Genomic DNA, 25,945 nt, shown 5'->3' on the forward strand with positions numbered 1-25,945 from the left:
GACCCATCACAACAGCACCCACTCCGGCACAGTTTGCTAGTGACCACAGAATCCACCACACAAAAGTCCACACAGGTATTCTCGTTTAACAGCAGTTTGTCATCCATATCCTAAATCTATATTCTCTGTTTCTAAACAAATAATGGACTAAGATGGATTGGACATGCATGCAGTGCAGGTGTTTTAAATGAGAAGGGACAATGCCAGACGTAATTTGAAAAGGAAGTAGGAAGTTCAGGGAGGTTTCTCTCTTAGGGAAAGATCATCCTTTCATTAAGATAAACACAACACAATGTTAAAGGATTATCACTTACCTCTGCCTCTTTTTTCTTTTTCATTAATTTTTGGGCATCAAGGGTTTTCAGAGTACGATTTGATGTGGGTTTAGGAATCTGTATGATAGCTGCTTGGATTTTGGCCATGATTTCATTTTGTCGTCTTCTGCTCAAGCGTTGCTAAATATTCCATATACATAAGTTTAGTTATTCAGTTTATCAGAATAATATGCAATGTAATACACTCACAGGTACACAGATATGTAAATTTTCCATTCAAATTTTTTAAACTTAGCATTAACTGACGGACTAGGTAACATTAGGAAGGAAGTATCAAAATAACTAATTTTGAAAAGTATGATATTGAAACACAATTTGGGAGTCCCTAAATTATGCAGATGGAATGTGTCTATTTTCTTTATGGGTGGTGATACTAAAAGGCTAATAAAGGCATCCCCAATACGAAAAATGAATGTAATTCTTTCCCAGTTCCACCTTCATGACCTGCCTAATCATGGAAAGAAAAAATTCAATCTGGGACACGTGTCTAGGATGGCTCCCAACATCACTAATTATTAGAGAAATGCAAATCAAAACTACAATGAAATATCACCTCACAACAGTCAGAAGGGCCATAACCAAAAAGTCTCAAAACAATAAATGCTGGAGAGGGTGTGGAGAAAAGGAAACCTCCTTACACTGTTGGTGGGAATGTAAATTGGCACAGCCACTATGGAGAACAATATGGAGGTTCCTCAAAATACTAAAATAGGACTACCATATGACGCAGCAATCTACTGCTGGGCATGATCCAGGGAAAACCACGCACTCCAATGTTCACTGCAGCACTATTTACAACAGCCAGTACATGGAAGCAACCAAAATGTCCATCAACAAAGGGATGGATAAAGAAGATGTGTTATGTATCAATATATACAATGAAATATTACTCAGTAATAAAAAAGAAACAAAATTGTGTCATCTGCAGAGACTTAAATGGACCTGGAGACTGTCATACATAGTGAAGTAAGTCAGAAAGAAAAAAATGTTATGCATTAATGCATATATGTGGAATCTTGAAAAATGGTAAAGATGATCTTATTTGCAAAGCAGAAATAGACGCACGGATGTTGAGAACAAACATATGAATGAATTGAGAGACTGCAATTGACATATATACACCACTATGAACCTACTGTATAGCACACAGAATTCTACTTGGTGCTTTGTGGTGACCTAAATGGGAAGGAAACCCACTCTGCTGTAAAGCAGAAACTGATACAGCAGTGTAAAGCAACTATACTTCAATTAAAAATAATAATCAAAGGACATTTAATGAGTATTTTCAATGCTCAAAGCATTGTACTAGGCAAATTTTTTTTATTGGAGGAACTAAAAATCTTATGAGGTCATATGACAGGTAAATAATGAAAGTCAATAATATCAGCAAGAGGTGGTTAACACCAAAGAGTGAGAATTACCTGTGCCCTAGGAGTTCCCCAGAAAGAGTCTATGTGTACTGGGAAGGTTGCAGAGTAGATGGAGGGAAGTTTAGGGGAAGACGGGAGAGGAGAACAGTGAGCTTGGGTACGAGAGAGGGAAGAGCAGAAATAAATGAGTCCTATTCAATGACACGGAGAAGGCAATGGCACCCCACTCCAGTACTCTTGCCTGGAAAATCCCATGGATGGAGGAGCCTGGTGGGCTGCAGTCCATGGGGTCGCTAAGAGTTGGGCACGACTGAGTGACTTCCCTTTCACTTTTCACTTTCATGCATTGGAGAAGGAAACGGCAACCCACTCTAGTATTCTTGCCTGGAGAATCCCAGGGACAGAGGAGCCTAGTGGGCTGCTGTCTATGGGGTTGCACAGAGTCGGACACAACTGAAGCGACTTAGCAGCAGCAGCAGCATTCAATGACAGGCTGCCAGTGTAATAACATTCAGACAATGCTGAGGGTTATGAAAAGATACAGAAAGACAGGTTGAGACTGTTCAGTGAAAAAATTTGAATGCTAGTCAAATCAAGGGGCAAGATATTTGTAGAATAGCTTCCCAGGTGGCTCAGATGGTAAAGAATCTGCCTGCAATGCAGGAGATCCAGGTTCAGTTCCTGGGTTGAGAAGCTCCTTTGGAGAAGGAAATGGCAATGCACTCCAGTATTCTTGCCTGGAGAATTCTACGGATAGAAGAGCTTGGCAGGCTACAGTCCATGGGGTTGCAGAGTTGGACACAACTGAGCAACTAACAAAACACAACATATTTGTAGAATAGCAGGTTTCTGAGAAGAAGCAGCCAACAAAAGTGGAATTGAGGGTAGACTCTCCTAGCAGTTGATTAAACTCTAGGAGACAAGCCTGAAGATCAGAGATTCATTCATAGGTTGCAGCAGGAAATCTGAGTGGATGTGAGAGGGGTATAGAAGAAAAAGAGCAGGCCTAAGACACACAAGGAACTAGGAGCAAACAGAATTTGATAAGTTACTGGCGATTAGTGGATAGGATGGAGGGAGGCATCAACAATGAATAAATGGAAAGAAAAGATAAAACCTGAATAGGGACAATAACATAATCAGGGACATAAATGCTTTAAGGGGCTTCTTTGAAAATGCAACATCCTTGCCGTGTCTCTTCAGAAAGCTTTATATTCTGATATGTTTATAATTTTTCTTTATGTACTTACATCTCGAAAAGCCTCGCTTTTCATGTTTTGAACTTTTGTGCTCATCAGGGGCTGCACAGTTGGCATTTCCACTCCAGTCTGAACACCTTTCTTTTTCCTCTGGAGAGCAATGTACAACTGATATAAGAGTTTCATGGCAGCCCCAGGCTTCTCTGTGATGATATTGTGGGCCACATTCTGATCAAATTGCACACCCAAAAGGTGAAGTGTGGGCTCCAAGCGAGAAAAATTGTTAAGTTTGGCACTGGAAATCCTAGGCATTAAAATATTTCACATAATAAGACATTGAGTTAAAAGCAAACAACAAATATCAGAGGATTTTCATAACCAAATACCATGTTCTTTTAAATGTATCAGTCCTTGCAAAAACCACTTAATCCTCTAGACAGATTGAGATTTTGTCTATTGCCCTAGCTCCATGCATTTATTTCTCTTGATTGGCTAAACTAAAACTCATTACTTTCATATACTCTTCTACTTTAGAATTTCTACAGGAAGTCAGTACAAAAACATACCTAAATGTCTTCTTCGAAATCGAAAAACTTAACTGTAGTTTTGGAAAATATTTTACTCAGAAGACAAAACTTCACTTTAAATATCCATTTCTTTAATTGGTATCACCTGAAAATGACCTTATTTTCAGTGATGACTGAAAGTGATGACTCTCACCATTATTCTCTCAGGCATTATCAGAAATAGTTACACAATATTAGCCATACAACTAGATGAGTCATGAGGTCATCACTGTATAGTTTATATCACTTCTTCAAAAATCACTAAAGACTTTCTAAAATATATGTATTGTTGAATCATCTATTATCAAATGAGGCTCACATTTTAGAAGAACTAATTAATTCATTATTAATTTACTCTCCCAACTATACCAATAACTTATTTAATTTAATAAATGTTTATAAAATTATTAAGGTCTTACAAAGATGAATAAGACCCCCTGTCCTTTAGCAGTTCATAGCAGGAAAACAAGTGTAATAAGTAGTGATAAATTAATGCAACTGTTGCAATAAAGGTCTCAAATGACCAAGGGCCATCAATAAGCCTATGGATACAGCCGCAGAATAAAAGCAAAAAGATGTTAGATGCATTTTCAACTTTTGTGCCTCTCGTATGTTCAAACTGGATGCAAATGTCAATTTTATCCACTGGCACATTTTCTCTTTACTTTAACTTTCAAACATCAGTGACATTCTTTGATAGAAAAAAATATACTGAATATACTTGAATATAAGTCAAAGTCCCATCTTGTCCCTGAAAAAAGAGGATACCTTAGAACAGAGGGAGTTGGCAGAATTTCTAATATTATAGGGTTACTCACTCAATAACTTCATTTTAGACTATAAAACTATTTAGGGAAGATACAATGGCCTCTGCTGAATTTTCAGAAGCTGAGAGATCACTTAGCACTTAAACTTTTAAAATTTTATGTTTAATTGGAGGATAATAACTTTACAATATTGTGATGGTATCTGCCACACATCAACAAGAATCAGCCATAGGTATACATGTGTCCTTTCTCTCTAAAACCTCCCCCCACCTCCCTCTGCATCCCAGACCTCTAGGTTGTCATAAATCATCGGCTTTGGGTTCCCTGTGTCATACAGCAGATTCTTACTGGCTATCTACTTTACATATGGTAATGTATATACTTCAATGCTACTTTTTCAGATTATCCCACCTTCTCTCTCCTCCACTATGTCCAAAAGTCTGTTCTCTATGTCTGTATCTCCATTGCTGCTCTGTAGATAGGTTCATCAGTATCTTTCTAGATTCTGTGCGTGCGCACGTGTGTGTGTGTGTGTGTATGTGTGTGTCTGTTAGTTGCTGGGACTGTAGGCCACCAGGCTTCTCTGTCCATGGAACTCTCCAGGCAAGAATACTGGAGTAGGTTTCCATTCCCTTCTCCAGGTCTAGATTCCACATATATGCATTAATATACGACATTTGTCTTTTTCTTTCTGCCTTACTTCACTTTGTATCCCTGGTGAAGGAACTAGCAACCCACTCCAGTATTCTTGCTTACAGAATACCACGGAGAGAGGAGCCTGGAGGGTACAGTCCAAGGGATCCCAAGAGTCAGACACAACTTAGCAACTAAACCACCATTTTGTTTAACAGGCTCTAGGGTCATCCACCTCATTAGAATTGACTCAAATGCATTCCTTTCTATAGCTGAGTAATATTCCATTATATATATGTATCACAATTTATTTATCCATTCAACTGTCAAGAGACATCTAGGTTGCTTGCATGTCCTAGCTATTGTAAATAGCACTTAACACAAACTTTATATACTGTCATACTGTTTCTAGTATATTATTTCTCAAGAGATCTCAAGCAGTGATTCTAAACTTTTTAAATCATATATACTATCCTTTGGAAATATGATGAGAGCTATGAAACCTTTTCCCCAGAAAAGAAAACACACATCCATGCATATACACAAAATGTGTAGGCAATTTTGGGGTATTTGTAAATCTTTTAAAAATCTAGCCTAAAAGTGCCTACTAACTGTAAAGGAGGCGGGGTGGGGAAAATAAAGGAATGATTTATAAATATAAATAAAGAAGCCAGTGCCATAGAAAGGCCAAGGCAACAAACGTATTGACAGAAGACACTGAATTCCTTTTCCAGTCATGTGGTATAACTCAGTGTCCTATTTCCTCTATTTGGTCAAGTATATTTAGCATGGCATGCCACATTGGCCAAACTTTAAATAAAGTATTTTAAATCGATAAAAGATAAAACAGATCTTAGAAGGAATGAGAAGAGATAAGGAATGCTACAAGGCAATCTTATCAACAACAAAAGTAAAACATTTTTTTAGGTCTTCTCATGTCATGTCCAGTGTCGCAATTTGTTTTCCCACAAATGACCTACAGTTTGAGATAACAAACATTGACCTAAAATGATTAGGGTACTATATAGACCATGCTTTGAAGAGTGTGATTGTGAGAGAGGATGGTCAGGTCAATGACTTGCGTTCACATTCCTTGGATGGGCACCTGACGCCCACTTTTGATCTTTCACCCCAGTTCATCTTTTCATGTCTTGCTTATCTCAGGAGTTTGTATGTTTTCTCCACTACACTTACGTGCAAAGATATGGCCAGAGGGACACCTTTTTGAGGTTTTGCCTTTGACATACCCTTAGGCTTCAGAGATCAGAGGCACCATAATTTGGGAAGGAAAATCCAAAAGCAAACACCATTCATTTCCAAATTTTATCAAAATTTAGCCCTGTGCCCAATGAAAGTAAAGCACACTACCCTTCCTCTTACTTGTTTTACACAACCTCCAGAATGCAGTGTAGCCTGCTAATACTAGGGTTCAGTGACACGGTAGGCTTCAAATGGCTTTTATGGTCTGGCCGAAGTGTCCAGGTGTAATAGTACTTCTTTCTGGAAGCTTTTAATAATATATATTCTAAATATCCAACCAAAATTTTGGGAATATAACTGGTATGTAAATGGATGGAAGTCCACTCTTGTTATAATGTATGCTCAATCAGTATACCATGATAATCAACAGTTGTTTTTAAACCTAGAGAAACCACTGGGACATTTTTGCTCTGGAGACAGAGCATATGATGTAAATGCTGACCCTTGAGGGGATAAAGAATGTGTTCTGGGAAAAGCCTTCTCCCTCTCTACCTGCAGTCCTTATCTGCCAAGGGATTACTTGTCTCTTCTCCTCCTTGACACCTTGTACGGGAATACAACTCAAAAGGTCATTAGAACAGGGATATCCATGCTCCTTTACTTTTTATTTTTTTAACTAATCTGCTCATTTCTCACCCTCTGAGTTGGACTACATATATCCTAAAACAGAATTCTTTCAGAGTTAGATGAGTTATTCTTAGGATGAAGTAATTTCCAAAGCAAGTTAACTTCAAGTTATGTGCAATGCAGATTTAGTTTACTGTTTACATTTTAAACTAAAGAAAATAAAAATATTACACAAAAATCCCCAAATCATGAGCTCTGGCACTAGACAGCTGTTTAAAAATTAAGCTTTACAAAGAAGGGTCCTTTTCCCCACTGAATAATAGAAAGCTCAGATGCATGGATTTACTGATGTTTGTCTTCTTTAGAATATCACGTGCCCTAGAAAAACAGTGGGTTGTCCTAGGAACTAAAGGTTGATAGTATTTGGTTGTTAAGACAAATAGATCCATCTCCCCATGTTAAGAAATATGATGATGCTCAGTGGAACAGAAAGTTCATCCTTTGCAGTAAGTGAAGGGCAGGGCTGCAACACAGGATGATACTCAGGACATATACCTATGCAGAGGCAGGAAAAGGTGTGAAATCTACCCTGGGGTCAGCTTGCCAAGCCCAGGACCTTGGCATGAGGCAGCTTCATCCAAAATGGGGCTTTTTGTTCTTTGCACAAAGGCTATCCTATTCACTAAGACCTTTTTGCACAAGGGCTTTCCTATTCACTAAGACCTGTGTCTTTTTGATTACCTCCATCCATATGGGTCCCTATTTCTATTTCATGCAAAGGCCTTCCATGGTCTTGCTAACAAGAGCCAACTCAGTACACATGAAATACTGCATGCATGATCTGATTAGTATGGTTCTTTTAAGTTTTCCATACCTAATTCAGAACCAGATACACTTTCAAAAGTCAGTCATTTTTATTCAATTAGAGAAACACGATGGTGTGCCTGCAGTGGGTCAGGGACAATGCCTGGAGCACAAAGAATAAACATAGTCTGCAACTTTGAGCATCTTTGCAAAGTAGTTAAGACACAAACATTCATATATTCACTCATCATATATGGTTTGGGCTCCTTCAGGTGGTAGTAACTCTGATAAGAACTGACATATAAATAAAAAATATACCTTAAAGTAATAAAAAAGGGATGTCTGAAGTGTTGTTGAAACAAACAGAAAAAAAAACAAAGAGGAAAAGTAAATTAAATCTGCTGGGGAGAAAACAAAGAGTCTAGAAAAGGGTGGATTTTTAGCTGAATTGAATGAGTTTCTCAGGGTGAAAGTGAGCAAAGAATGATATCTAAAGGTTCAAAGCATAACAAAAGCACATGACATATTTGTGGACCAAAGTTGCTTACGTTAGAGCTACAGACTGGTGGAAAATATGACTGGAAACAGTGGATGAGGGTCACAAGGGAAGCATTTTGTAAGAGAAGCCTTGAGAAAAAGAAACTGGAATACCTAAAGCTTTTTAAGCTGATGGAGGAAACCACACCTAAAGATGTGGGTGTAGAGTTCTATCTGCCTATGGAGAAGTTCAAACAAGGGGCTTAATGCAGGACTTATAAGAATATGCAGCCATTCATTAATTCACAAAACATCTACTGAAAGCTAAACATGTGCCAGGCCCTTTTAGCCCTAGTGATGCAAAGAAAAATAATTCATACTACAACTACAAAATCCTCTGAAGGTACAATGTACAACTGAAAGAGATACAAACAAAGAAACTGACAACAAAGTGACCAATATTATAACAAGTAACTATACAAGATAAGTTTATAACTTTCATGAAGGGATAATAAGCAATGACACCAAACATGGATTGGAAACCTGGTTACACAGAGATCATCACAAATCAATCTGTGCATATGAGAACTCGTGAGAAAGCAAAAAAGAGAAAAGAAAGGAATGTACACTGACTTACCTACCCTGGAAATCTTATACCTTAGAGGCTGATCCTGGCTTCTATTGGAAGGGAGGAGATTTAGGTAGAAGCAGAGTGGGCACAGGGCTAGAAGATCAAGAAGAGGAGGCAACTTGGTTTAAGCAGTGAAGGACAGTGTATACCTTGCTCTTGAGGAAGAGATGTGAGACATGAAGAGTAGGATATGCACTAGAATGTTACCTAGTACCCTAGAAGCTTAAGAAATTGTCAGGGATTAGCAAAAGAGGCTAACTTGGTCTAAAAATATATTTACAATCCATGGCTTCTCTTGAATTACACTATCATTACCTGCACAACCAGCATAATCTGGATTGTGAAAGAATGACTCACCTCTAGAATGGAGGTAATAGATTTCTTTTCCTTAAACTCTTGCAATGTAGGTAATGCTCAATGGAGGTCTACCATCCCAAGGAACCAAAAACTAAGAAATACTTGAGTGGGAAATATCAGGTTAAAACACTATGGATATGCAGCAGGATGTCACGAATGGCAGAATAAGGACCTCCAAAAATCTATTCCTCAAAAAGACAATAATAAAACTGACAAAATTAACTTCTTCATAACACTAGAAATTAGCCAAAGGCATGTAACAATATAAATAAAATTCATTCAAGAAAAAACCTTAATCTCAGTAAGAACAGAGAGCTTTTAGTCATTTTAACTTGCCCTATTCCCATTTCCTTCTTCCCAGCTCTTGAAAATCAGTAGCCTTGCAGTAAAAACCAGCAGCCTAACAGCCATCTGAGAAGACAGACAGGTTTGAAACTCCTCAAGAAGTTCTATCCTCAGAACACTGTCATTATTTAACATAATTTAGAGCTCAATCACTGCCTTAGGTAGCTGTGATCTTTAACAGTTGCCAGTGATTGCTTTTTGCTAATACCCTGGGAACAGGGTTTTCCAAATGGCAACCCACTCCAGTATTCTTGCCTGGAGAATCCCATGGACAGAGGAGCCTGGCAGGCTACTGTCCATGGGCTCACAGAGTCGGACACAACTTAGTGACTGAACCACCACCACCACCTAAGGCAGTAATACCACTGGTGCAAACAAGAGCTGCCCAAAAACTTAAAAGGAAGATATAAGAATGAAATATCCACTGGGAGGAGAAGGCAATGGCACCCCACTCCAGTACTTTTGCCTGGAAAATCCTATGGACAGAGGAGCCTGGTGGGCTGCAGTCCATGAGGTCGCTAGAGTCGGACATGACTGAGCAACTTCACTTTCACTTTTCACTTTCATGCATTGGAGAAGGAAATGGCAACCCACTCCAGTGTTCTTGCCTGGAGAATCCCAGGGACAGGGAAGCCTGGTGGGCTGCTGTCTCTGGGGTCGCACAGAGTCGGACACAACTGAAGCGACTTAGCAGCAGCAGCAGCATCCACTGGGAACTTTGAAAAGCTCTGATACATTCCTGGGGATCGAAAGGACCATATGTGCAAGGTCCAGCCCAGGCTGATCCAGGGTATTCGAAGCGGGGACGGCGTCAGTGAGGATCAGGATACAATAGCTTCAATTAGATATTAATTAGAGATATAAAGAGTACTAGAATAAGGATAGCTCAGTAGGAAAATTCAGTGGAGAAAAGAGGCTGAATAGCTTGGTTTATGCGGGAGACCAATAAAACTTCAAGACAAGAAGTTTGCACAACTTACGTAGGCTGCAGGCATCCTTCCGTTCTCCCGAAGGAGAGGAGACACTGAGGCCTCCCGGTCGGATATTAGAAGCCCAGGCATAATTAGTAAGCATGGCGCGTTCCGCACTCCAGATGGAGACTCAGCCAGAGTTTGAGAGAGAGAGAGCGACATGGGGAGACCAGTCTTTCGAGGAACTGATCCCAATTCTTTATTTTCCATGGTCTACTTTTATACACTGAGATATTATGCAAAAGTCATGTGGGGTCAGTAGTCCTGACTTTTATCAAAGTCAGGTGCTTCATACAAATGTATACAGAGGTCTTAGGGGTGTTACATCATCTTCTGGCCAGGGGGCCTGCTGACAATTTATGACCCTCTCCTTGTGACAGCGGTCAGTCAACCAGGACACTTATTTCTCCAGGGGTGATTATTCTTAAAACAGATGCCACCTTCCAAAGGTACCAGATAAAGTTACATTCCTATAGGGTGAGGGTGTAGTGGGTTTTAATTCAGGAAAGAATTTGCTTAGCCTAAGGTCTAACGTGATTAATATCAAAGGTTAATACTTATTTCTTCTATATATTCATTAATGTGTGTAAGGGCAGGGGATGTGGAGACTTAGCAACAAACATTGGATCAACAAATGAAAAACCCTTCACCAATACAATTTCTAATCAGCCCACTATACTTATACTAATGGTTTTCTAACTTTTCTAAGGAACCTGTTTTTAGAAGGTTTAAAGCATCTCGTGCCTCTCACAGTTGGGAGGCTGTGAGCAATCACATGTGGCCGGACAAGCCTGTCAGGCAGGCTAGAGAACCTTCAGAGGAGTTTGTAGGTTAAAACACTCTTGTCACGCCCAGGAGTTTTTATTAACTGGAGCTCTAAGTTAACTCCTTCTCCGAAAGAGGTGGTGGGGGACAGCCCCCTGTAAAGTCAGAGGTGTAGGTGAGAGCACAAAGTAGTAAAGTAGGCAGGCTCTGGTTATGGGGGTAGATGCTTGAGGATTTCCAGGGGGACTCCTGAGGCTCAATCCTGCCTTTGCGTATTCGAGCCTCCTTCCTCATGACCTTTGCCACAGGCAGAGTGCCTCCCGCCGGCTCCCCATACATATGCATGTGTAGGAATGTTTGGATACCCAGGAAAGACAGGAGGAGGCCCAAATCTCTCACTTTTGGCTGACCTTAAGCTCCTGTACAATCAGGAAGTAAAGGTTAAGGCAGAGTTGTAAACTGTGAAAGCACTGAAGATATACCTCAACAAACTCAGCATCTCAGCCAAGGAAGATTTATCAATTCAAGATATTTTAAAATATCTCCATTTATTTGCTGAGCTCTGTTCACTAAGCTAACCAAGCAGAGTCTTCAGGTGCTATACACAACAGGGAATACAGATTTTCCAAAATTAGTCCAAGAGAGTCATTAAACAAACAAAAAGTAGCAGCAGAGCAACAACAAACAGCAACAACAACAACAAACCCTGGGAAGGTGGAATAATCTGCGTTACCTCACTGTATTATTTTAGATGTCTGTTTTCAACAATTATGAGACATATAGAGAAATAGGAAACACTGTTCATATCTAGGGGGAAAAGGTCAATAGAAACTCTCTGAGGAAGCCCAGATATTTAATTTATTAGATGAAGACCTTAAGTTGGCTATTATAAGTGTTAAAAACTAAAATAATTCATTTTTAAAAAATTATAAAAGAAAGTATGAAAACAACATCTCAACAAAAACAGAGTATCAATAAGGAAATAGAAATTGTAAAAATGAGAACCAAGTGGAATTCTAAAATTAAAAAGTATAATAACTGAGATGTAAAAAGTCACTAGAATAGCTCAACAGGACATTTGAGTTGGCAGAAGAAAGAAGCAGTAAACTCAAAGATAGATCAATTGAAACTATTCACAGGGGTTACAAAAAGGAAAAAGAATGAAAAATGAACAGAATCCCAAAACACATAAACTCATTCTAATCATGAAAGAAAATTTCAGACTAATTCCAACTGAGGAGCAATATCAAAATACTTGACCAGTTTTTAATTTTTTCAAAACTGTAAAGATTATCAAAAACAAGGAAAGTCTGAGAAAATGATATCCTGATAAGATATTGGAACAAAAAAGACATTAGATAAGAATTATAACAAATCTTTGATAAAAAATGTACCATACCAATATAAGATGACAACAGGAGGGAAAACTGGATGTGAACAACATGGGAAATCTCTGTACTATCTTTGCAACTTTTCTGTAAACCTAAAATTGTTCTAAAATAAAAAGTTTAGTTTTAAAAATCAACAAAGCTCCCGAGACCTATGGGATACCATCAAGTACACCAACATACACATAATAGGAGTCCCAAAAAGAGAAGAGAGATGAAAAGAAATGGGGAAACAGAACTTTTGGAGAAATGAGGAGCAAAAGTTTCACAAATCTGATTAAACGCAGGAGTGCAGGATTATGGAAGCCATTAAAATGGGGCCCATCGAGAGATGAGGTCTTGCAACAGCCTGTAACTTTTTCTCCTTTGTACTCCTGGGAAAATGACGTATGTATACGTGAGGAAGCGGCAATTTTCATACCGATGGTGTGCTTGCCTGGTTTAGGTTTGGAAGGAATCTTGTGATAAATGGTTCCTTAATGTTAACTTTGGAAGCTAAATCCATCCAAGTGCCAAAGGAATTGACCTTTTATAAAATAAAGAATAATCTCACTAACCTGCTTTCTGAAAAGTCTGCAAAATCATCCTGAAGTGCAAACTTGTGCAAAACTTCTCCAATTAGATAGCCACTGGAAAATGCCTTTGCAAATGACTTGGGACCTGATTTTTAAAACACAGAGATAAAAAAGTAAATATAATGCTTTACACAGAGCTTATATATTTTCAGTATGTACATACAGAGTAAAATCCCATAATTTAACTTGAACTCAGAATGCCATCAAAATAGTTCTGAAAATATCTTTCAATAATCAGAGGAAAATACTGAATTTTAACTTAATTTTAGGTATCTTATAAAGATCCCTGAATAAATGTGGGTCAGTAATTGATAATATATGATATTTTGAAAGAAAAGACAACTTCTGATCAAACCAAACCAAACACAACCAACAAAATATATAACCTTAGATCTAAAAACAAATCTTCAGTGTATTTTATAAAATTATGCTCTAATACTTCCATTATCAATACAACCTGTGGATGATTTCATATTCTTGACCAAGTGAGGTACAATCCAACTTCTTTAAACCTCAAAACTTAATTCTAACCTTTATGCAATGGAAATTTTACAAAAGTCACCTGCACCTTCTTAAATAAAGCCTACTGAACATAATCGATTTTCCTTGGGCTTCCCTGGTGCCTCAGTGGTAAAGAATCCACCAGCCAATGCAGGAGACATGGATTCAATCCCTGATCCAGGAAGCCCACATATCTCGGAGCAACTAAGCCCATGCACCAAACTACTGAGCTCGTGCTCCAGAGCCTGGAGCTGCAACTACTGAGCCCATGGGCCTCAACTACAGAAGCCTGTGTGTCCTAGAGCCTGTACTCTGCAATAAGAGAAGCCACTTCATTGAGATGCCTGCCCACCACAACTAGAGTAGCCCCCGCTCACCACAACTAGAGAAAAGCCTGTGAATCAACGAAGATCCAGTACAGCCCAAATGGGGTCGCACAGAGTCTAGCAGCAGCAGCATATTATAAACAAGATTTACATTGGTGGTTCTGTGGTTTACTCCAGTATAGCTGGTGTCCTGTACAATGATGGAGGTGGCCCAGAGGAAGACAGGTTTTAGAGCTAGAGATATCTATGCTGAAATCTTGTCTCTGCCTTTAACTAGCTGTGCAACCTCTGACAAGCTGCTTAACCTTCCTGAATTTCTGTCCCATCCTATCTATATCTATCTTGGTGAGCTGTTTTAAGATTAGAGGCAATATATGAGAATTTCTTGGTATCATGCCTGCCACAAAGTATGCACATAATGATGAGGGAAGGAAAAAATATTAAGTGTAAAACAGAATTTGCTTTCTTTAAAAATGTCCTTAGTTTGGGGTCACTTATATTTTTCTTATGAAGGATATAGGGGTGCTTGGTATTCAAGAATGCTATTCAAAGTTGATACATAATACATTATCATAGGACAAAGCCATCATCTCTCAAAGGATTTCAAAACCCTCCAAAAATCTTCAGTGTGTTTCTATTAGAGTCCTTTAGGCAACTGCAATATTAAATATCTATTAAATGTATACATTATCACAGTATCACAAACTCATTCATATGGAATTATCCTCTTTTATCTATTTGACTATTAACAAGGTGGCTAGCTGCAAAAGAAGTTAGAATGATTTCACGATTCGTAGAGCTGGTGCTTGGTGTGTGATTGCACAGAGGTGAAGGGAGACCTTACTCAGAAGACTTTACATCATCATAAGGCTCCTGCATATCTGACACCAGCCCACAATTTTGCCCAAAGCTTCCCTAGTATCTGCTCTCAAAGTATTTTATGCTTTAATAATACCCTACTTCTTAGGTAAAATCAATATAAAGTAGCTTAAAAAGATGTAAACAATTCTCATTGATTCTGTTTACTCAGGGTGAGTTCCTGAACTATCTAGCATTAGAATCTTTTGACTCTGCCTTCCAGCATCATGGGGCTTCCCTAGTGGCTCAGTTGGTAAAGAGTCTGCCTGCAATGCAGGAGACTTAGGTTCGATCCCTGGTCAGGAAGATCCCCTGGAGAAGAGAATGGCAACCCACTCCAGTACTCTTGCCTGGAGAATTCCATGGACAGAGAACCTGGCTGGCTACAGTTCATGGGATTGCAAAGAGTCAGACATGACTACAACAAACATTCCTTTCCTTTTCCAGCATCATACACCAGTAGTCTTTGCAGCAACTGAAATCCAAAGAGCTCCTTCTGCCCCTAAAGGCAGAGGTGTGCCTTGTCCTCCCGCTGAGTCACTGTTGCTTTCCCCTTCCCTCAGGACCCACCACTGCTGACCTCCAAAGCTGTTCCCTGCTTTTTGGTTGCCACCACTGTCCTTGCTGTGCCATCTGGGCTGCTCTGGCTGTGCCTTGCACCGCTTCTGTCTGTTGTTTTCTCTGTTTGGCTTCTTTCCCTTTTTTCTCCCTCTAGCCTGTCCCTATTCTTAGTTTTCTGAAGTGCCATTGTCAAACTATGGAATCCTATTAAAAATCTAAAGACTACTACTTTGCATTCAGGAGCTGCTGCTATATCTGGTGATTTTGTTCTCCTACTCTCTCTGGATTTTGCATTTTTGCCTGTTGCTCCTGTTGACAGAAGACCTGAAATCTAATCTGGGAATAACTGGGGAATAACTGTATCCTAATCCATCACATTCAACTTATCAGGCAAATGGTCTGTAGCAAACTCATAGCTACAAAAAGGTCAGGAGAAAAATAAAATCATAATCTACTTCCTTTGAAATGGCAGGACTTCTTAATAAGACTATTCTGATATGGATAAAATAGAGGCATTTTGGCTATAAAGGTCAAAGAAGAATAGCAAACACATTATTTCACTGTCAAGTAGGCTACTATAAATAAGTTTGAAAACCTGTTTTGCAGCTCTGTGTGCATTAGACACTTTCAGTTTTTCTTTTTTCTTTTTTTCCTGTGCTACAGGAATACAGAAGAAATCAGAGAAAAGCTATAGGAAGAAGCAAAAACAACAGAGAGAAAACATGTAGAAAAAAATGGAGAGAAAAAAGAATACGTGCAAGAAATTAGATGAAGAAAAAGCAGATAATCTAGGAATATATAAATTAAAAAGTATGAGAAGGAAGATAAGAAGCCAGAGAGAGAAAGCGAAATGGAGAGAGGTTAGGGGAGAAAAACAGTAAGGAAAAAAGAAACACAAAGGAAAGATTTTTTTTTTCTTTTTGCTTTATCAAATTTTCCTTTCCAGTAAATGTTCCGGAATACCACAACTAATGATGGACACCTCTGTAAGTTAATTTGCACTCATCACTGGAATTACCTAGGGGAAATAAAAGGTGGATTGACTCCAGGATAAGGAACAATGAAGAATGTGGGAAAGAAATGAACCACAGGAGCTCAGTAACAGTCTTCTCTCTGGGCTCTGAAATGATCTACATCTGGAAAAATGTTGTTCAGTAACAACTCAGCCACACCTCCAGTCTTCCAAGCCACAGGTCTGATCCCATTCACTAAAGCTTTCAGTTGCAGAAATCTTTGATGTGAGCTTTTGTGAATTTTCTGGGACGGAGGGCAAAGGGTCTATGTGCTTTTCACCTGAGCCAGCTGGAGAAAAGACAAAAGATAAGCCTTCTACATTCCATACGGTAATGCGGTCAGCACAGGCTCTGGAGAGAGAAATATTCTCTGGTTTGACTCTTGGACCATTTATAAGACCCTGGACTTTGGATAGTTACACAGCCTCAGTTTCTTCTCTTTAAAAGAGGGAGAGTGATGGGTTCTACCTCCTGACAGTTGGTTTAATTAAATGAGATAATTGATTAAATGAGATAATGTAAAGTGCTTAGCATAATTCACAGCCTATAGTAAGTGCCCAGTGATCACTTTTATTATTATTGAAAGTGTTAGCTGCTCAGTCACATCCAATTCTTTGTGACCCAATGGACTGTAAGCCCACTAGGCTCTTCTGTTCATGGAATTCTCCAGGCAAGAATACTGGAGTGGGTAGCCATTCCCTTCTCCAGGGGATCTTCCCAACTCAGGGATCAAACCTGGGTTTGTAGTGGAGGCAGATTCTTTATCATCTGAGCCACCAGGTGCTGCTTCCTAATTTAAGACAACATGTTATATCAATTACACAATTCATAAGCTCAGTAATATCCTCAATGACAATAGTATGGGGCTTCCCACGTGGTGTTAGTGGTAAAGCACCTGCCTGCCAATAAAGGAGATGCCAGAGCCAAGGCTTTAAAGCCTGGGTCAGAAAGATCCCCTGGAGGAGGGCATGGCAACCCACTCCTGTATTCTTGCCTGGAGAATCGCACGGACAGAGGAGACTGGTGGCCTACAGTCTATAGGGTAACAAAGAGTTGGACATGACTGAAGTGACTTAGCAGGCATGCATGCACTCACACATGCAATGACTATAGTACAAAGATCCTTATTTAAAGATAACTTAAAACTTAGATAGCAAATATTTGACCCTGTCCTTAAAGTCAGATACAGACCTACTCTTGGGTCCATATAAACGATAACACTCTCCCCGGTCTGGGGAAGCACATATAATCAAATGTAGTTGATTTTTACAGCAAACCATTAAAGGGAAGGAAATAATGACTGAACATAGCCTCACAGCATTTGTGGTCAAGTTTTGCTACCAAATAACTAAAGAGATTTGGGGATGTGGGGGTCGTAGATGAGGGCCTATAGACCTACATATTCTATCAAGTGGCCTTTGTTCCTCCTTTACTAGAAGAGCAAAGACCTAGCTCAGGTTATCAGCAACATTTAAAAAACCAAACAAATTTACTTTCATTTGAGAGACAGAAAAGCTGCTGCTGGTGGCTGGGCACTGGCCTGACCCCATTAGGCCCTGGTATTCCTAGAAGCTGGGCCAGCACTCATGGCTAGACTTTGGCCTTCTCCTGCTGGCCATAATCAATTTCACAGCACACCAAGACGAGACAAGATTACTCAGTGACCCTGATGGACTAAGACAAAAACAAAATCCCTCTATAAACATGTCTGAACTCGGAGTGAAATAGTATTGCCCAAAACACAAAAAAATGACCAAATGTCACCCCCCTATTCTGACTAATGTGAGTGGTTGCTACTGTTTTTCCCTCCTTGCTTTGTTATCCCCACTTCCATTAACAGAATAGGTTATTCTGGTGTCCTTTTCTGCAAGATGAATTGGTGCTGTGGCTTATAAAATCAACAGAATGCAATGTCTGTTAGCATGTGACAATTCCTAAGAAGTTGCTTAAAGTAATAAAGCGGAGCCTCTGAAATCACAAAAGTGAGGATCAAAGTACCTAGGATGACCTTCCCGAGATGAACAAATCCATCGAGTTCAGCTAAAAACAATACTTTACCCTATTTTTGCCTCACTCATGCATCCTCATATAATAAAATATTTACTAGGTGCCTATTATGTGGCAGGCATCATAATAGGTATTCTTCTAAAGTGAGAGACACAAAAGTTGTTGAAATAATATTATCTACTTCCAGATGTTCAAGCTGGTTTTAGAAAAGGCAGAGGAACCAGAGATCAAATTGCCAACATCCACTGGATCATGGAAAAAGCAAGAGAGTTCCAGAAAGACATCTATTTCTGCTTTATTGACTATGCCAAAGCCTTTGACTGTGTGGATCACAATAAACTGTGGAAAATTCTGAAAGAGATGGGAATACCAGACCACCTGACCTGCATCTTGAGAAACTTATATGCAGATCAGGAAGCAACAGTTAGAACTAGACATGGAACAACAGACTGGGTCAAAATAGGAAAAGGAGTACGTCAAGGCCGTATATTGTCACCCTGCTTATTTAACTTATATGCAGAGTACATCATGAGAAATGCTGGGCTGGAAGAAGCACAGCTGGAATCAAGATTGCCAGGAGAAATATCAATAACTTCAGAGACGCAGATGACACCATCCTTATGGCAGAAAGTGAAGAGGAACTAAAAAGCCTCTTGATGAAAGTGAAAGGGGAGAGTGAAAAAGTTGGCTTAAGGCTCAATATTCAGAAAACGAAGATCATGGCATCTGGTCCCATCACTTCATGGGAAATAGATGGGGAAACAGTGGAAACAGTATCAGACTTTATTTTTGGGGGCTCCAAAATCACTGCAGATGGTGACTGCAGCCATGAAATTAAAAATAGCATATTGAAAAGCAGAGACATTACTTTGCCAACAAAGGTCCGTCTAGTCAAGGCTATGGTTTTTCCAGTGGTCATGCATGTATGGATGTGAGAGTTGGACTGTGAAGAAAGCTGAGCACCGAAGAATTGATGCTTTTGAACTGTGATGTTGGAAAAGACTCTTGAGAGTCCCTTGGACTGCAAGGAGATCCAACCAGTCCATTCTGAAGGACATCAGCCCTGGGATTTCTCTGGAAGGAATGATGCTAAAGCTGAAACTCCAGTACTTTGGCCACCTCATGCGAAGAGTTGACTCATTGGAAAAGACTCTGATGTTGGGAGGGACTGGGGGCAAGAGGAGAAGGGACAACAGAGGATGAGATGGCTGGGTGGCATCACTGACTCTATGGATGTGAGTCTGAGTGAACTCCGGGAGTTGGTGATGGACAGGGAGGCCTGGCGTGCTGCGATTCATGGGGTCGCAAAGAGTCGGACACGACTGAGCGACTGAACTGAACTGAACTGAGACCTAGATAGATGATAGGCACTGTGGTAGATATTTTCCACTTGTAATATCAATTGATACCTCCCAAATATACAGTAATTATTATTATTACCTCTCAGGGTATAAAATTGTGACTAAAGATTACTGTTTCTAGTTCGGATACTAGAAAATCAGGACTTTGGAGATACTAAATTTTTCAACTCAGTTTTCTATTTATTGATTCTTTGTTACTTGTGATAACGATGTCTGAGACTATTGAAACAAAAATACCCACAATAAAGTATCTACAATTTTCAATATGACCCCACCCAGAATCCAAAAGAATATGGACTGCTGTATATCAATTTTTACAATGAATCAGATGTATACAGTACATGGAATTTGAATGCTCTACATTTGTGGAGAATGTTTAATTATGACATTCTGATGCCAACTTCCTCTTACAGTGAATTCATAAACATTTTGTAAAACAGAGGCAATGGTTAGGCTTGAAAATAACTGAGAGTCTGTAAAGACTTTTACAGCAAATCTCTTAGTAACATTATTCTATATTGCTTATTTTTTATTACAAAAATAATTGCTTGAATTATTTTCTATTTAACAACTTTTGGTATTTTAAGACATTTCATTAACATACGTCTAAGCATTATTTTCCAGGACAAATGGTCTAGTTAAACTTAACTCACTGGAGATCCTTAGCTTTAGTAACATAGATCTGAATCTTCATATGCTGAGACTAATCAAACCTCTGGTGACTCCCAGAAACCTCATTAAGTGGAGGGAGACTGTTCTTAACTGAGGATCATTGGAATTTATTTTCTTTACTGCTGATATTCAGGGTCATCCAGGCAACACAAAATTCAATATGAGATGCTTTATCCAAATTGATTTCTACTTTTCAAAATAATCCAGAAATCAATCAGCTTTACCTGCCTCTCTAATGACTAAACCATTATTGAGTCTCACCGAGGCAGCAATGCATGCACTTGGCATTCTCATTCTGTTTGCTTTGTCTCAGGAAGCAACATGTGGACTGAACTACTTCTAAACAAATACTAATAACTCCACCACTGCCATTTAACCATTTAACCATCTGGTTGAATTTCTGTACTTCTTGTGACTTCAACTGAACAATAATCCTCCTTAAAAGGAGCTCAAATGAATATCTTTGGGAGGGTTAATTTTTAAATAGTAAATTCCCTAAGCATAAAATCAAATGTATAATACATCCTAAGAGCACTAGTCAAAGATCTAGCTCTAAATTCTAGTTCTAGGACTTACTAGATGGATGACTTAGAACAAATTACCAAGCTTTTTCAGCCTCTTTTACACATCTGTTCAATGGAGACAATGTGTCTTAGGACTTTTTAAAATCTCAAATATGAAAGCCTATGTAAAAGGCTTAGCACAGGGTCTGGCGTAAGAATCTAAGTGCTCAACAAAGATTAACTTTTATTATTATTATTATTTCATGTATAAATTTCATTTGAGAAAATAACTCTTAGGTAATCCCCTGTCCCAGCAATACTTCAAGATGCTTACTATATTTCATCTAAAGTGTTAAGCCTCTTTTTCTCCTACATTGTCATGTGACATTTGATCTTTTTTTGATTTTGCATTTGTAAGGCTATACTGAATTTTACTTTCAAATTATGAAGGGAATACAAGCAAAACATCAAATAACACAGATGTATAAAGAAAAGCTAGCAATCATCTCCTTTCCAGGGTAAGCAATACCAATACACTGGCTTATATGCTCCCACATCTCTCTCTATGCTTACACAAAGATTAAGAGTCATGTATATATCAACAGTCCAGTATATGCCTCTCCACACTTTTCTCTCACATATCCTCGTGCAAAATGGTATTATATTGGTTCCAGTAAGTTTTAATTTTGTTTTTCACTTGACAAAATTACATGAGCACATTTTAGGTTAAAAGTTAGAGTAACTAACTCATTTGCTCTAACCACTGCATGATAAACCATAGCATAAATACAGCATCATTTACCCAAGTGTTCTATTATTGAAGCAAATTTATATTGTCTCCATTTCTTTTCTTTTTGCCCCTACAATCCATGTGGCAATAAACATCCTTGTTCAAATGTCCTTACACATTGGTGATTTTATTTTTGTATGATATTTTCTAAAAAGTAAGATTTAGCATTTACTGTGTGTCAGGGACTGTTTTAAATGCTGTGCATTTATTATCTCATTTAATCTTAACACTACTTGATGAAGTATTATTATTTTGAGTATTATAAAATTTAGGTAAATAAATTGCTCACAAGCACTGGCTAGTAAGTGTGAATAAGTGATTTTAACCTAAACAGTCTGGCCTCCAAATCCTTGCTCTTAACAGGACGCTTATCCAGAACTTGCCCAATTATTTTCCCCAGAAGTTGCATCCACTATGGTCCTTCCAAGAGAGTTCCTATAAACTGTTTTAAGTTTTCCATTGTACACCACAGAATGGCTTATCTAATGACAGAAATCAACTGGCAGCATGCTTCTTAGGCACACAGATCCTATCTTATCTGTTTCCAAACACAGTTGAGTGCGTTCCCTATAGTCTGAAAAGCCTTTTACAACATGGATTTAGGTAATCTCAGGAATTGTCTCTTTCTCCTTTGACTCCTCTTAGCAGTTGGGATCAAGAAATGAATATGTATTGCTAGTGAATGGGATGCAGAATATATTAGCTGTCTCTGCTAACAACTTCCAGCTTTACACTTGGGGAAAGCAGACATCAGAAATTTTCCATTTATAGTTTATGCTATTTAAATTCTTTAAAAATCTTCAGTCTTGGGACTTCCCTGATGGTCCAGTGGTAAAAACTCAGCACCTCTACTGCAGGGGGTAGGGGTTCAATCCCTGGTCAAAAAACTCAGTTTCTGCATGCCTCTAGGTGGGGCCAAAAAATAAATAAAATCTCCAGTCTTTTAATCTTCAGGGAATGAAGTAATTCTTCCTCCTCCTTTCAAAACCAAAACTCCTCAAACTGATTATAATTAAGAATGGCATATTACTGTTTTTAGATTTCTTGTAAATTTTATTTACTTTTCTCAAAAGTGTTTGAATATGCAACAGAGTCTTGTGGACTTGAGCAAAGAATATGGCTTTTATTAATCAAGTAAATGAACCAAAGTAAACTCAGCAATCTGTAACTGCTTTTCTTAATAAGAGTATACCTTAAGGCCATGATACTACATTTTGGCTCCTATGGTGAGAAAGAAATAAGAAAAGAAAAATGCTAACACCATCCTGAGATAAGCATCATATTTTAGATAAGGAACAGTCAGAGACACGTGGGATGATCATGGACTCCTGGGGAAAAAAACTTACTGTGTGGGTGGCAGTTTGGCAAAGAAAAAGTCTGGGTTTATGCCTCAAGAAAGGCAACTGGAGTGAATGATGGTTGCTCAGTTCGTGTCTGACTCTGCGACCCCCGGGACTGTAGCCCACCAGGCTCCTCTGTCCATGGAAGTCTCCAGGCAAGAATACTGGAGTGGGTTGCCATTCCTTTCTCCAAAGGCTACTGCAAATGCTCCAAATTGAAAGATCCTAGTGCTGATAACAAACACTTAGCAGCTGCAGAAACACTACTGGTTGACCAAATGCTGTGGATGACTTAAGACTGAGTTGGCATTATTGCCCCTCTGGAAGCAAGTTGACATTATGCAAGAATGCTTCTGGGAAAAACAGATTGAAATGATTTGGCCTGCAAACCTCTTGCTTTGAGCAAAACCATACCAGTTGGAAAATGAACTCTTGATTAAGAAACAAGAAAAAGAAGTTGAATGGGGTATAGTGCTATTCTGGAATTACTTGGTTGTTACAAAAGTTGTCAGCATGTAAAACTGCGTCTGTGGTTGTGGGATTTAGGAAATTTGGATGACAACTTTATGGCTGGGATAAATTCAGGTTAGTGAAGAAGTCAGCTTTGGGAAGAGTGAAAAGTGGTCAGAAGTAGCGAATGTGCACATACTGAGTTAAAACTGCTGAAATTTGTAAATGTTAATATATTCTGCATTAACTCATTTCACACACAGCCCTTTATACTGGAGGGAACACACTGCGAGAAGGTATTCTAACTTGTCCAGGGGCACACAACTAATAGGGCGGTAGCTGGCTTTCAGGATTCACATTTCGCTGGTTTGCCAGCACACCACGCTTCTGAGAGTGTGAAAGGAGCAATGTCAGGGCTAGACTAAAGAGTCCAGAAAGTTCTTCTCTCTACTGGAGCAAGGGCGCCGTCCCTATAGCCTCAGAACCGTGGTAGGTCAGAACCCGCGGGGCTGGGACCACCGTGATGATGGGTAACTCAGAGCCGAGCTGGGGAGTGGAGAAGCCAGGCTCCGCGGTGGCTGAAGTGAGCCAGAGCGGCAGCTAGCCTACCCCGCCAGACTCCATCAGCTCGCCGCGCCCCAGGCTCCGCGCCCCGTTCGCCCCCGGTCCGCTCGCCCCAGGCTGTGTCACTCACTCACGGTCTGGGACACCTTCAGTTCCTGGTTGAGCCACTGGCACAGGATCTCCGACATGGTTAGGCCTGTGCCTCCCACCGCACGCAGGTGCCAGGAACGCGCGGGAAACCTAGCCCGCCTGCCTGCCCGCGTCCTCCGGTTGCCAAGGGCGACCCGTTGCTAAGGAAGCGTATTCAGGCCGGAGCTAGGGGAAAGGCTGGGAGAAGAGGGGTGCCAGAGCTCAGCCCGGGAGGACAGAAAATCGTGGCTTGCCCCCTGCTGGTAGGTAAGACCGAGACGTGCGCAGGGGCGGTGGGCTTCAGCGGGCTTGGGGAAAGCGGTGGAGCGCTATTAACACAACAGCCAGGAGATGTTAGCAGGGTTGGTGTGTGGAGGAGGAGAGGCAAGGGAGCCTCTCTAAAGAAAGAATCTTGATTGAAGGGGAATTTTTTTTCTTCCTGTTTGCCTCCTAAAGAAACTTATGGAAGCCCCTGCTCCAGTGACCTCAGTTTTGTCTTTAACTTACAAACTGCCAGTTTTAATTGCTGTATTATATGCAGCCATGAAATTAAAAGACGCTTACTTCTTGGAAGGAAAGTTATGACCAACCTAGATAGCATATTCAAAAGCAGAGATATTACTTTGCCAACAAAAGTCCTCCTAGTCAAGGCTATGGTTTTTCCAGTGGTCATGTATGGATGTGAGAGTTGGACTATGAAGAAAGCTGAGCGCCAAAGAATTGATGCTTTTGAACTGTGGTGTTGGAGAAGACTCTTGAGAGTCCCTTGGACTGCAGGAGATCCAACCAGTCCATTCTGAAGATGATCAGTCCTGGGTGTTCATTGGAAGGACTGATGCTGAAGCTGAAACTCCAATACTTTGGCCACCTCATGCGAAGAGTTGACTCATTGGAAAAGACTGGAGGCAGGAGGAGAAGGGGACAAGAGAGGATGAGAGGCTGGATGGCATCACTGACTCGATGGACATGAGTTTGAGTGAACTCCGGGAGTTGGTGATGGACAGGGAGGCCTGGCATGCTGCGATTCATGGGGTCGCAAAGAGGTGGACAGGACTGAGCAACTGAACTGAACTGAACTGATGGGCTACCCAGACAGGGACTGAATAGGGCTTATACAACTTTTAGTCCCAGAGCTGGTAGAGGTCCTGACCTGTAGCAAGCTTTCTATACTTTTTATTGGTGGTGGTGACAGAACTAACATTTAGGGTAATTCATATCTTTATATTGTTTCGAGAGGTGAGTGTTTAACAAACTTCTTTTCTGGTCAGTTTTTTTTTTTTCCTTTCAGGTATTATTTTAAATTGTATTTTGGGAAAGACTCTCACCTTGACCAAATCTGAGTCAGAGTCCTCTGAGCCCTCTTCTCCCTGAGGTCCTACCTTGAACTCTGTCCTTGGCTCCTTTGTCAAGTTTTGGCAAAAATTCTGCTGGATGAGTTTAGTGAAAATCCTCCACCCTCCATATCTGATCTAGTTCCCTGTCCCTCACCCTTGATACCTGATCATTCTGGCCTGTTTTCAGCAAATATCCTGTCTAGTCAGTTTCGTCTTTAACTCTGATGTTTCTTTGTAGTAGTTTTCCATCCAAAGACCTCAAATGCACTCCTTGGCTGTAAATCCCCACTTTTCCTTATTATATTCAGAATTGAGCCCTATCTCTATCCACTATTGCAAAACCCCATTGCAGTAGTCCCCTCAATAAAGTCTTTCTTATGGTCTTTAGCAACAGTAAGAAACATTCTCCTTTAATAATTTCTAAAAGTTTAGATGGAATAATGGAAAAATTACTTACATATATAATGTGCTTAGTCACTCAGTTGAGTCTGACTCTTTTTGACCCCCATGAACTGTAGACCACGAA

At 39.7% G+C, this 25,945-nt stretch overlaps 1 protein-coding gene across 5 annotated transcripts in view; it reads right to left on the reverse strand.

Annotated features, from left to right (window-relative positions):
* The window catches only part of LOC102284917 (sperm flagellar protein 2), a 207,936-nt gene extending 183,707 nt beyond the window's left edge, over nucleotides 1–24,229 (reverse strand). For all 5 annotated transcript variants that reach the window (XM_070357654.1, XM_070357652.1, XM_070357653.1 and 2 more), the window contains exons 1-4: nucleotides 24,087–24,229; nucleotides 12,993–13,095; nucleotides 2,956–3,208; nucleotides 315–455 (exon numbers count right to left, since the gene is read on the reverse strand). In XM_070357654.1, coding sequence (XP_070213755.1) covers nucleotides 315–455; nucleotides 2,956–3,208; nucleotides 12,993–13,095; nucleotides 24,087–24,144 — 555 coding nt within the window. In that variant the 5' untranslated portion in view covers nucleotides 24,145–24,229. The remainder of the gene's footprint in view (nucleotides 1–314; nucleotides 456–2,955; nucleotides 3,209–12,992; nucleotides 13,096–24,086) is intronic.
* Nucleotides 24,230–25,945: the final 1,716 nt, after the last annotated feature.

The sequence above is a fragment of the Bos mutus genome, chromosome 20 (genome assembly GCF_027580195.1).
Source record: "Bos mutus isolate GX-2022 chromosome 20, NWIPB_WYAK_1.1, whole genome shotgun sequence".
NCBI lineage: Eukaryota > Metazoa > Chordata > Mammalia > Artiodactyla > Bovidae > Bos > Bos mutus.